The following is a 10,495-nucleotide window of genomic DNA, read 5'->3' as shown; positions in this document are numbered from 1 at the left end:
TATAATATATTTTAAAACAATTTTTTTTTTTAATTTTTTATATTAATGGTGAAATTTTTTGCATTTCTCCTAAATTGAGTTCCCTTGTCTGGTTTCATGGATTATAGTACCAAACATCGAAAAAAAACTGGGTCCTACGAAAAAAATACGCAAGCGTCCATTCATAGATCTAAGAGCATCAAATTCAAAAGCACTTTTACAATCGGTGGTGCCGGTCTCTTACATTTTGTACTTATCTAATTAAGTGTTTAAAAAAGTGATTATCAAGATTCTGAACAGCAGCATGAAATACCAAAGTTTATTTAAAACAAAAATGTACAATAACAACTCAATATATATTTCATCTAATCATACACTCAGAGAAAGTATAGGTAGAATATTCTATTCTCTGTTTTCCCTGAGCAACGAGACCCGTGTTACTTCCAATATGTACACTAAAGACAAAGACTTTAACGAAGTTACAGGGACAAGAAAGAACGATAACCAAAAAAACAAAAACTTACGTAAAGAACTTCCGAGTATTGAGAGTAAATAGGATCAAACCCAACCCTGTTTGTAACGGGTGAAGAGGTCTTCTGTTTGTGCATTCCTGAAGGCGCTGCAAGCAATGACATAGACCCATATGAGGACCACCACTGCTACTATGAGAACGATGTTAGCTTTCCTCCATTCTTTTCTGAGGTTACCCAATAGACCAGCCTTGCACGCATTACAATCGTAGCATAGTTGATTTTGATCATTGTTCCACGAGTAGCAATCAGGATCAGCTGTGGGATTCACAGGGTTTGTCCAAAGTATGGGGCTTACAAAGCTGTAACCACAAACTGTAGGAGGTTTGCAACATCCTGACTGTAAAATCAATCAAACCAATTCATTACCACAATTTTAATTATACAATAATTTCTGTTCTGTATTAATATAAATGGTAAGAGCACAATAGAAAATCATGTCAACATGCTGACTGAGCAATATAAGAGTGTCACATTACTATTTATGCTAAATATTAAATGCTAAGTTAAAAAATAGAACTGAAATTACACATCCGAATGTTCAAAATGAAAATACACAGAAGTACAGTTAAATTTAATAAAAGATGGAACTGGGAGTCTTAGACAGAAAAAGAGAAGAGGGGTGACTAGCTACCAAACCACACCACCAAGCAGCAGGCAACAATAATATAACTTTATCTTCTTGTGCTATAACGACAAAACAATGATCTTGACTTTCTTGGATGATTAATTTAATATGGCCAAATTTTGCATTATTTCTCTACATGTGAATCAATGAGTGACAATTTCAGCTGCATTCAACTTTCCGGGGATCAATTATACCGGAAAGGCCCCACAAAGCACCAATGTGCTGTCACTCACGCTGGTAATAAAAGATGTCTCTAATGTCTTCTAAAGAGGCATTCTCATCTTGCTGATTTTGTGACATCGAAAGTTACGTAAAATGGACATATATGGTGGTTAGATTTATATGAACCCCGTGTTCTGCTGGTGTTAACATCAAATTTTGCAGTAAAACTTAATCCACACCCTACTAGTGGGTCAAGCTAGGAGTAAGAAGGAAAATTCATATGATACATGAAGTTTATCACTAAACAAAACTATAACAATTAGTTCCACAATTTAAAACTCAAAGCATGTTAAGATCATAGCTCCAGCAGAGTTTGAACACAATCCATGCTAATTGAGAATCTCCACCGGTTTCATCTAAAAACCGATGGTTACTATCATTTCCCAACCACCGTGATAATCGAGTAACTTCGCAACTAATCCATGGGACACAGTATACGGGTACGAAAGGAAGGTCACGGTGATCTTATCAGAACCGTATACATGGAAGACTAAGAAAAGCTCATAGATCCAATCCACATCCCTAGAAAGAAGAAAAATAGTTCCCAAATTCAGCCATTTGAAAATCTTGTTGAAGACACAACGTGGTGTCATGTGATGTGGGTCCAGCAACAACAATTGAGGAACAAAAAAAGTACTTTAAGAAGCAATATTTCTACGCAAGTTAAATCTTGCTTGTTTCCAAGAAATCACTTGTTAAATTTGTACTTTTGAGTGTTTCAATGCCGGGGAGAGTACAAAAGGAAAAGTAAATTCGCAGGTAAAAATGTCTTGAGAAGATTTTATTTTTTGGTTAAATTTAGTTGCTGAATTCTAAGAAAAACTTAGTTGATACTATTTTAGAATCTAAGTACTTGGAAGGAACTCAATGATAAGAGTAAACCGATTAGGTGAAAATTATGGAGGTGTATGTAAAAGCATTAGGAAGGAACCTGCAAGGGGGAGATGTGAGAAGCGAAGAATTGATCGGCGGTGATGTAATTGAGCGTGAGCCTAGTGCAGACATCGGAAGCAGCCAAACAGGGCTTTATCTTGTGCCAGCTGCCGGAGCCGGTGACGCGGTTCCTGAACCAGGAAGAAAAGCCGCTGAGGTTGTACTCCTTGTAGGCTTTTCCGGGAACATCGTAGGCTCCGTCGGGTCTGGTGACGACGAAGGCGAAGACGAGAAGGATGAGGAGGAGGGCGATGAGGAGAGCCATGGAGAAGAGGTAAAGGGCGAGGAGGCCCTGTTTGTTCCAGTAGGCACCGACAAAGCCCGCGAGGGAGACGAGGAGGATGAGGAGGCCCATTATGAGAATGGGCCAGCGGAAGTTGGCGACGCACTCGTTGTCGGGCTTTGAGGCGAGCCAAATGCCGGAGGCTATGATGGGAATTGAGCATATGATGGCCACAAAGTTAAGAACTGCGGTGATGTTGTTGCTCACACCCATTATTCCAATCCTCTCTCACTCTGCTATGCTTCTTCAACTGTATTCAGTGTAGTTAATCACTTATCTGTATTTGTTTTACTTTTTGTTCGCAGGTTATCTCTCGTAGGGTCCCACTGGGGAAATTATAATGGGATATGAGATTTTCCTTCACACAATCAAATATCTCAGTTTAAAGAACTTACTCCCTTTCTCACGCAATCACACTTTATTCTTTGAGAAAAATAATGTTTTGACACCCGTTCCAAATATTACTCTCATTTTAATAATATAATAATATATATTAACATTTTAAGCTAAAAAATTAAATAAATATAATTAAAACATTATTATTTTGAGTTGTTAAATGTATACATTTTTTTGTATTAATTACTTATTTGGTCACCTAGTCCATTTTTTTCAATAGGTTTTCATTTTTTTTATTATTTTCAATTTAGTCTATATTTTTTATTTAATTTAATCTTTTCTCGTAACATTATCTAAATTATTAACGAAAGAGTGTATGTAGTGAAAGTATTTGAATGAGCTAAGCGGTTTTTGCTTACGTGGTCTGGGTGAGTTGCAAAATATCATGGTCCACTACCATCGCGAGACAAAAACATATCTATACCAGAATCATAGATCTATCTTTGAATAGCCATGCACCTCTCGTATCTTCTTTATCGCACCACCATAAAATATGAATCCACTTCAAGCATGCACCAATTTTCGACCTTCATTGTTAACACAAAATCAACAATTCCTTGTGCACACAAAATCTCTAAACCTGCATCCAATTTTTTTTCAACCCCTTCCCCAATCAAATTAATTTTCCAATAATTCACACACAGAAATCATCACTTTTCAATTCCTTTCCATTATCAACAATCATCTGACTCACACATATTTCATTCACCAATTTGTACTTTCGGTCTCCATTCCTTCACCCATTCCATTTTTCATCTTCACAATGCAATCATTTTTCACCGTTACAGATTTAATTCTTCTTCTTCTTTCATAATCCATTTTTCACAATAAATTGAAAATCTTTTTGGAGTTGTTGTGCTTATCTCTATAGTTGTCGATGTCTCTGACAACTATGAGTTCATGAAACTTAAATGTTTATGAATAAGAAGAGAATGGTCATGTCACAACATACACTTTAGATAAAATATTGTTAGGTCATAGAAATTATCCACTTTTTACACTTTTTTGTTAACAATTTATATGATATCATGAAAAAAAATCAAATTGAATAAAATTTACTAAAATATGAACCAAAACGCATAAAAATAAGTTAGTTTTAAATTCTTTTATTTTTTTCCAATATAAAAATAAGTTAATTCATCCATAATCAAATTTAAATCTTTTTAAGATTAACCGAGAATTATGTTAATTTTAATCCACAATTAGTATTTTTTTATTTTTTTAACCCAATTCCATTTAAACCCATAATAAGAAAAATTAACTTACAAATTATTACCTATTATCATACCTTTAATTTTTGTGTGTTGAAATACTAATATCTAGGTATAGTTTTTGGTCTATAGGTTTTTTCAATCATGAAAGTATCATTTTAAGATGGCACATATATAGTCGTGATTCTTCACTTTATTTGCGAGGACTACTCCTGATAAAATATATGCTAATTAAGTTCGCATCATGTTTAGCTTAGCTATGCTTTTAATATTCTCAAATGTTGATATTTGCTCATTTGATGCTTCATTTTCTTCAAGAAAAATTTTAACAATATATTTTAATACGGGTAGGATACATTTTATCATTGATGGATAAACCAAATTTATTAAAAATTACAAAATGTATATGCATAATTTTTAATTAACTTAAGAGTTTTATTTATGATTTTTTTTTCACTTGAAATCAGTTTTATAGCTTACCAATATTAAGCATTGGAGCACACGGTTGGCTTGTTTAGACCAATAACGCAGTTAACTGTTGATACAAAGAGGAATGATACGATGATATATTTATTTGATTTGACACACGTTATAAAAATAAAATCATCATGAATTTTTGTGTTTTTTTAAAAATAAAATAAAAAGTAAAAAAAATTATTAAATGTAAAAAATTTACATACGTAAAAATATATTTTTTTCATGAAAAGAAAAGTTGAGAAAAGAAAAAGTAAAACCAAGAAAAGACACCACGATATTAAAAGCTTTTTCTTTATATGGAATCAAAGGTCACGTTTACAGGTATCTATTTGATACTTATAGCGGCCAAAGCCATACACCAAACAGGAAAGAAAAGAAACATTTGTATGACAAAAGTAAGTGTCTTATATAGTAGTAATTTTAGCAACCCCAGAGGGTTAAACACTGAGAGGGTCTTAAAAGTTTCAACTTTCAAGCCAGAATATTCCCATTGATCGTGTTCTTCATGGTTTCAAATCGAGGACCCTTTTCACCAAACTTGGTGCTGCCGTAGAGCTTCAGATAGTCACCATAAAGGAAGTTGCTTGGGTACAAGAGCTTAGGAGCAGGTGAAATAATGGCTTCTCGAATGGGGTTGTAAAAGGTGGCAATGGAGATTCTGCTTCCATTCTTGTCAGGCAGGACTCTATGCACCACACTTTTGTATATGCCATTGCTCAACACTTCCACTTGATCACCCGTGTTGACAAAAATGGCATTGTTCTTGGAGGGTGGAATCTTCACCCATTTGCCATCTTTGCAGAATTCTAGACCCGGCACTCTGTCATCTTGGAGCAGTAGAATGATGCCACCAGCATCTGTGTGTTCTCTGAGTCCCCTCACAAGTTCTGGACGTGGACATTTAGGGTACTTTGCCACTTTTGTTCCCACAGCAGGACCATCACCATCACTTCCAGAAAATGCTTTCTTCATGTAATCCTTCTGCAGACCAAGATTTTCACTCATCACCTCAGATAGCTTCTCTCCCACCTTCACCAGTTGTTCAACGTACTCATCCATTGCGTGCCTGCGTTTAAGAAACAGTACGTGGAATGTAAAACTTTTTCTCATGATACTGGGATGGTAGAAAGAGTGTTAAAGAATGTGTTACCAGAGTTCCTGAGAGATGTTAGGAATTTCATTGATGCTGGAAGTGGGTCGATGCCAAACGAAGAAGGAACTTTCCCAATCTATATCAGAAGCATTCTCTTGTTTCTCCAACCTCTTTGCTATCCCAGATTGGTAGAAGCTTTCCTTCAGGTTTTCCTCATAGTATGTATTGATCAACTGCTTCACCTTCTCCATCAATTGTGTGTCAATTTCATGGTTCTCAACCTGCATATATATATCCAATAATTGGAGGAATGAAGAAGAAGAAGAAAACAAAAGGGACTAATTATTAACATCTTTTTCATTTTCTATACCATAAAGAAGCCCCATTGCTCACAAGCTTTGTGCAATAGCGCCATTGTGTCACCCCTCTTGTCTCCATTGAGCTCACTGAAATCTATCACAGGGATCTCCATTACTAGATACTCGATGTTTCTGTGTTGAAGGTATATGTTACAGAAATGGGGTATTTATAGGGTATTTTAAATATATTCTAAGGGAAAGGATGTGATCATGTACATCTTTTACTCTTCTATGCCAATGGTCAACAGATTTTCCCTTTGAAATAAAGTTTTTCGTTCTTTTCTTCTCAAACGAAAACTTCACCTTACGTTAAGTCGTCGTTTTGATTTACACAAAAATATCTTAACTGACGTTTACTTTCAACTAGAAGCTTTTTCTCATGTAAATCAACAACTCATCAAGTGAATAAAAAGTTATGTATATTAAACCGAACACTTGCTACAATGTTCAAAAGGAATGTGGGTGGATCGAATCAAAGCAGTGGGCGGTTTTGGCTGAATGCTGCAACATGATATTACTGATTACGATGAAGATCACACACTCTCCAGTGTTTATTTTATTGCATCTTTTCGATTCTAGGTGATTTAGCTATGCATCATGCATGACATAATGATCAAATTATTACAGTATTCCAAGACTTTTTTGGGTTTTTCTGGGTTATAAGACAAACATGTTCATTTTAAAGAGTTTAGGTCGCACACGTAGAAAATGAAGAATATATTAAGAATCTGACGATATATTAAGAATCTAGGAGACAGGTTTCATAAGTTTCTAGCTCAATCTCCACAGTAACAGCGAATATAATCTGACGATATATTAAGAATCTTGGCTGCTTGCTTGGTCATTGTTTGCCGACTTTGGATCCTATTTTTGCTTTATATATGTATACTAAAAAAAATTATCATTTTACATCACCTTTTTCTATTACTATTACTTTACCATTCATTTTAATTATAAAATGTTACATTTCGCTGATAAAAGTAAATATAAATAAAATAATAATATTTATGATTGTTAAATAGTAGTGTAGAAAAATATAGCCTGAAATTTGTTAGAATTTTAATCATATTAATTCATTGTTTTAATATTTTGGACATAATACTATCAATCTTGCGGGTTCAATTTTCACCGTGTCTCACTGATAATAACAATATAAAAAGGATAATGATACTTTGACAACATTTTTTTGACAACATTTTAACATCATCTACGTGTCATGTTGTGATTGGTCCAAAATTATTCCATAATCAATAATAATAATCATAAACACTAACATGGACCAATCACAAAATGACACGTAGATGATGTTAAAATGTTGTCAAAAAAATGTTGTTAAACTATCATTATCCATATAAAAAAAAGGTTTTAAAACTTTTTGTTTCCACTTTTTGACAGCAAATAAAGTAGGTGTTCTTATAAATTGTTTAAAAAATATTAAAAATCAATTCTTTCTGTAAAGAAAACTTCTTCAAGACCCTTTTATTTTTTAACTTTCTACCCGTTCACTTCTTTCATTCACATTAACTAATTATATATTATGTATTCAATGAATTTTATTCACAATATTCCTTTTTTATAATAATATGTATTACTATTTAAAAAAAATTGAGAAAATCATATTTTAGATTGTCAAGTGATTTTTTTTTTGTAGATAAAGATATCACCGATTACCGCCTATATTTTTTTTACTAGAGCTTCAAGATATTACTTCATTATCGCATAGTAGATAAATATTTTTTTATAATTTTAGAAAATTTTATTGTGAATGGTAATTCATCTATCTTAAAAGAGTCTCGAAGTATTATCGCAGATAAAGAAACACATAAAAAGAAGAAACGTATCTTTACAATTCGTATAGAAAAATTGATAGGGATAAAATGGTGATAAAAAGAAAGAGTGAGTGGTAGTGAAAGATAATATAAGAATAAAAAAAATTGGATGTCAAAATACCTTTATCCTTTACTTTATTATAATATAGGAATAGGAAACAAAAGCTTATAACTATACTATAACAAGCATTATAACTTCAACAAAATCATCCAAAGTAATTTGGAATGTAAAAAATCGTCAAGAACAATTATAATATATGCTTAAAAGAACGCTATGTAAATTTAAAATATACGAAAATATAATTATTTATTTATTTTTTATGGTTATTTTGTTACAAAAATAATTACTATAATTTTTTAATTATACAAATAATATTTTATAATAATTATTGAATAGTATAAATAAATTAATAAACAAATCTTGAAAATATGTAAATCAATATCTTAAACATGACCCAAACCGGTGTTGGACCTTATCCAAAGGTGGTCATTTGTAAAAATATCTTTAAGAAAAATTTATATATTTGTATAAGGACTTTTAGATCTTTTATAAATGAGTTTTTAGCATTTGAACTTTTTTAAGTTGTTATTTGTGTTTTTAATCTTGAAATGGATATTCCATAATAGATTTAAATTATTCTTTTAATACGACAAAAATGCTAATAAAAACTTAAAATTATAAAAGACACACAACTAAACTTTAATATATTAATAAAATATATGTATATAAACTTGAATGTGAAATTATATTATAACATAATAGGAGATAACAATAAAGTTAAAACCATTATTAATAAACCAAATTATAAAAATTAAATAATATTACTTTTATGCACTCAATAATTTCACATTTAAATGTTACAGACGATGTAATTACAATTTTTCTTTTTTCAACCTTTTGACACGTTTTTAAATATAATTCGTGTTAATATCATATTTGTTTAAAAATTTAAATTTAAAAATAGAATTAGAATATGTGTAAAAAATTTCCATAATAATTTTTAGGACAAGTAAATAAATAAATTTATTTACCTAAAATTAACTACAGAAGTTTAAATTTAAAAAATAATAATAATTATAAAGTAGGAACTCGTTTAATTTTTTTTTCTTAGTTTTCTTTCTTATGGGTACTATAAACAAGTTTTTAATAAATATTACTAAGATATTGAAGTTTAAAGAGTTTAGTTTATTGCCAACTTATTTAGATAATTTCCACATATTTTTTACATTAAAAATATTTTAAAAAGCGCTAATAAAATATAGTAATACTCCATATGATTATATTTATTGGATGACTAACATAGAAATTAAAAACCCTTAAGAATAAATAATAAAAATTTGGAATACATTTTCACCAAAGTATTTTTAAAATCATAATCAAGAAGATTTGTAATTTGAACAATATTTTCTGTAAATAGAGAAAAACTGTTATTGTTATAAATGTCTTCCTTAATCATAACATTAAAACGTCTTATAAATTCCCTAACACATGTATGCAAATGCAACCATGGTATTAATTTTGTCAACAAAACCTTGGAAAACGGCGTCAGAATATAAAAGTCAATGTTAAGGACACATAGGATAAAAACAGTGAATCTATTTTAAGTAACTTCAACCTCTATTTAACTTGTATATGTCTATGAACTTGGTCATTCATGTTTAGTGCCTTCGCAAGTAATGTGTTTCTTTATCAATAGTCAAACTTTGAATGAGGAGAACTTGACGATAATTTACCCAAATGACCAAATACACTTCATCACCTATTTGACCATATAAGAAGATTGTATTATATATATCTTATATCTTAGGCTTAATAACATTTTTACCAATGATTTAATATTTTATTTATTTATTTTTACTCCATCATATATTTTGAAAGAAAAACCTTAATATGTATCTTTTCCTAAAATTATTTTCATCAAGACACCTAAATAGTTAATTAATTTATGTTATTGATGTAATTCAAAGTTATGATAACTTTAAATCACGTAGTTCAAGTGTCTATAATTTAATATAGGAAAGCCGTTTTATGTTAGCTAAAAAATATTTTCTATATCTACTTGAGAACTAGCATAAAAAGTCAAACATTATATATCAGTTTTAAACACATAGACAGACCACAGAACAAAAATTATAATATTAAAAGTTATTTTATATTGCAGTTAAGGCACCATTGACATAGGAAATGATTTTTTTAATAACAAAATTGTTTCTTTCTCTACTACTCACGTAACTATATATATATATATATATATATATATATATATATATATATATATATATATATATATATATATATATAGATAGATAGGGATATGCTAACGCGCGTACGCCTGTTTTTCAGTTGGTATATTTTAGCAATGTGTACCGGATTTTAGTAGACAAAAATACCTCTATATATCATGGATTCTAAGTTTTAAGGTTAAGGGTATTTTAATAATTTTCATTCTCAAAACTAAAAAAAAAAAAAAGCCCCCAAACCCTTAGTCACCTCTCTCATTCCTCTTAATCTTTTTTCTTTCATCTCTCTCACTCCAACTTTTTCTCTGTCATCC

The 10,495-nt window shown here is 30.8% G+C and overlaps 2 protein-coding genes across 2 annotated transcripts; both read right to left on the bottom strand.

Moving 5' to 3' along the window:
* Positions 1-278: 278 nt before the first annotated feature.
* Positions 279-2,865, bottom strand: LOC124823268 (tetraspanin-2-like). The gene is made up of 2 exons (XM_047295445.2): positions 2,291-2,865; positions 279-849 (listed from the first exon to the last, which is right to left on the bottom strand). Exons 1-2 carry the CDS (start codon positions 2,786-2,788, stop codon positions 538-540), a joined length of 810 nt encoding a protein of 269 aa, XP_047151401.1. The 5' UTR covers positions 2,789-2,865; the 3' UTR covers positions 279-537.
* A 2,084-nt stretch (positions 2,866-4,949) lies between these two features.
* Positions 4,950-6,465, bottom strand: LOC124823267 (1-aminocyclopropane-1-carboxylate oxidase 1). Its single transcript, XM_047295444.2, has 3 exons — positions 6,123-6,465; positions 5,810-6,033; positions 4,950-5,725 (listed from the first exon to the last, which is right to left on the bottom strand). Exons 1-3 carry the CDS (start codon positions 6,222-6,224, stop codon positions 5,131-5,133), a joined length of 921 nt encoding a protein of 306 aa, XP_047151400.2. The 5' UTR covers positions 6,225-6,465; the 3' UTR covers positions 4,950-5,130.
* Between the last annotated feature and the right edge of the window lie 4,030 nt (positions 6,466-10,495).

Source organism: Vigna umbellata, chromosome 1 (assembly GCF_029865625.1).
Source record: "Vigna umbellata cultivar VRB3 chromosome 1, Vumbellata_1.0, whole genome shotgun sequence".
Classification (NCBI taxonomy): domain Eukaryota; kingdom Viridiplantae; phylum Streptophyta; class Magnoliopsida; order Fabales; family Fabaceae; genus Vigna; species Vigna umbellata.
This window is presented reverse-complemented; position numbering and strand designations above follow the sequence as displayed.

Coding starts and splice junctions, on each gene's coding strand:
- LOC124823268 (XM_047295445.2), bottom strand. CDS start 2,788: ATGGGTGTGAGCAACAACATCACCGCAGTTCTTAACTTTGTGGCCATC. Junction 850..2,290: donor CTCACATCTCCCCCTTGCAG/GTTCCTTCCTAA, acceptor TTGATTTTACAG/TCAGGATGTTGCAAACCTCC.
- LOC124823267 (XM_047295444.2), bottom strand. CDS start 6,224: ATGGAGATCCCTGTGATAGATTTCAGTGAGCTCAATGGAGACAAGAGG. Junction 6,034..6,122: donor AGCAATGGGGCTTCTTTATG/GTATAGAAAATG, acceptor ATATATATGCAG/GTTGAGAACCATGAAATTGA. Junction 5,726..5,809: donor AACATCTCTCAGGAACTCTG/GTAACACATTCT, acceptor TCTTAAACGCAG/GCACGCAATGGATGAGTACG.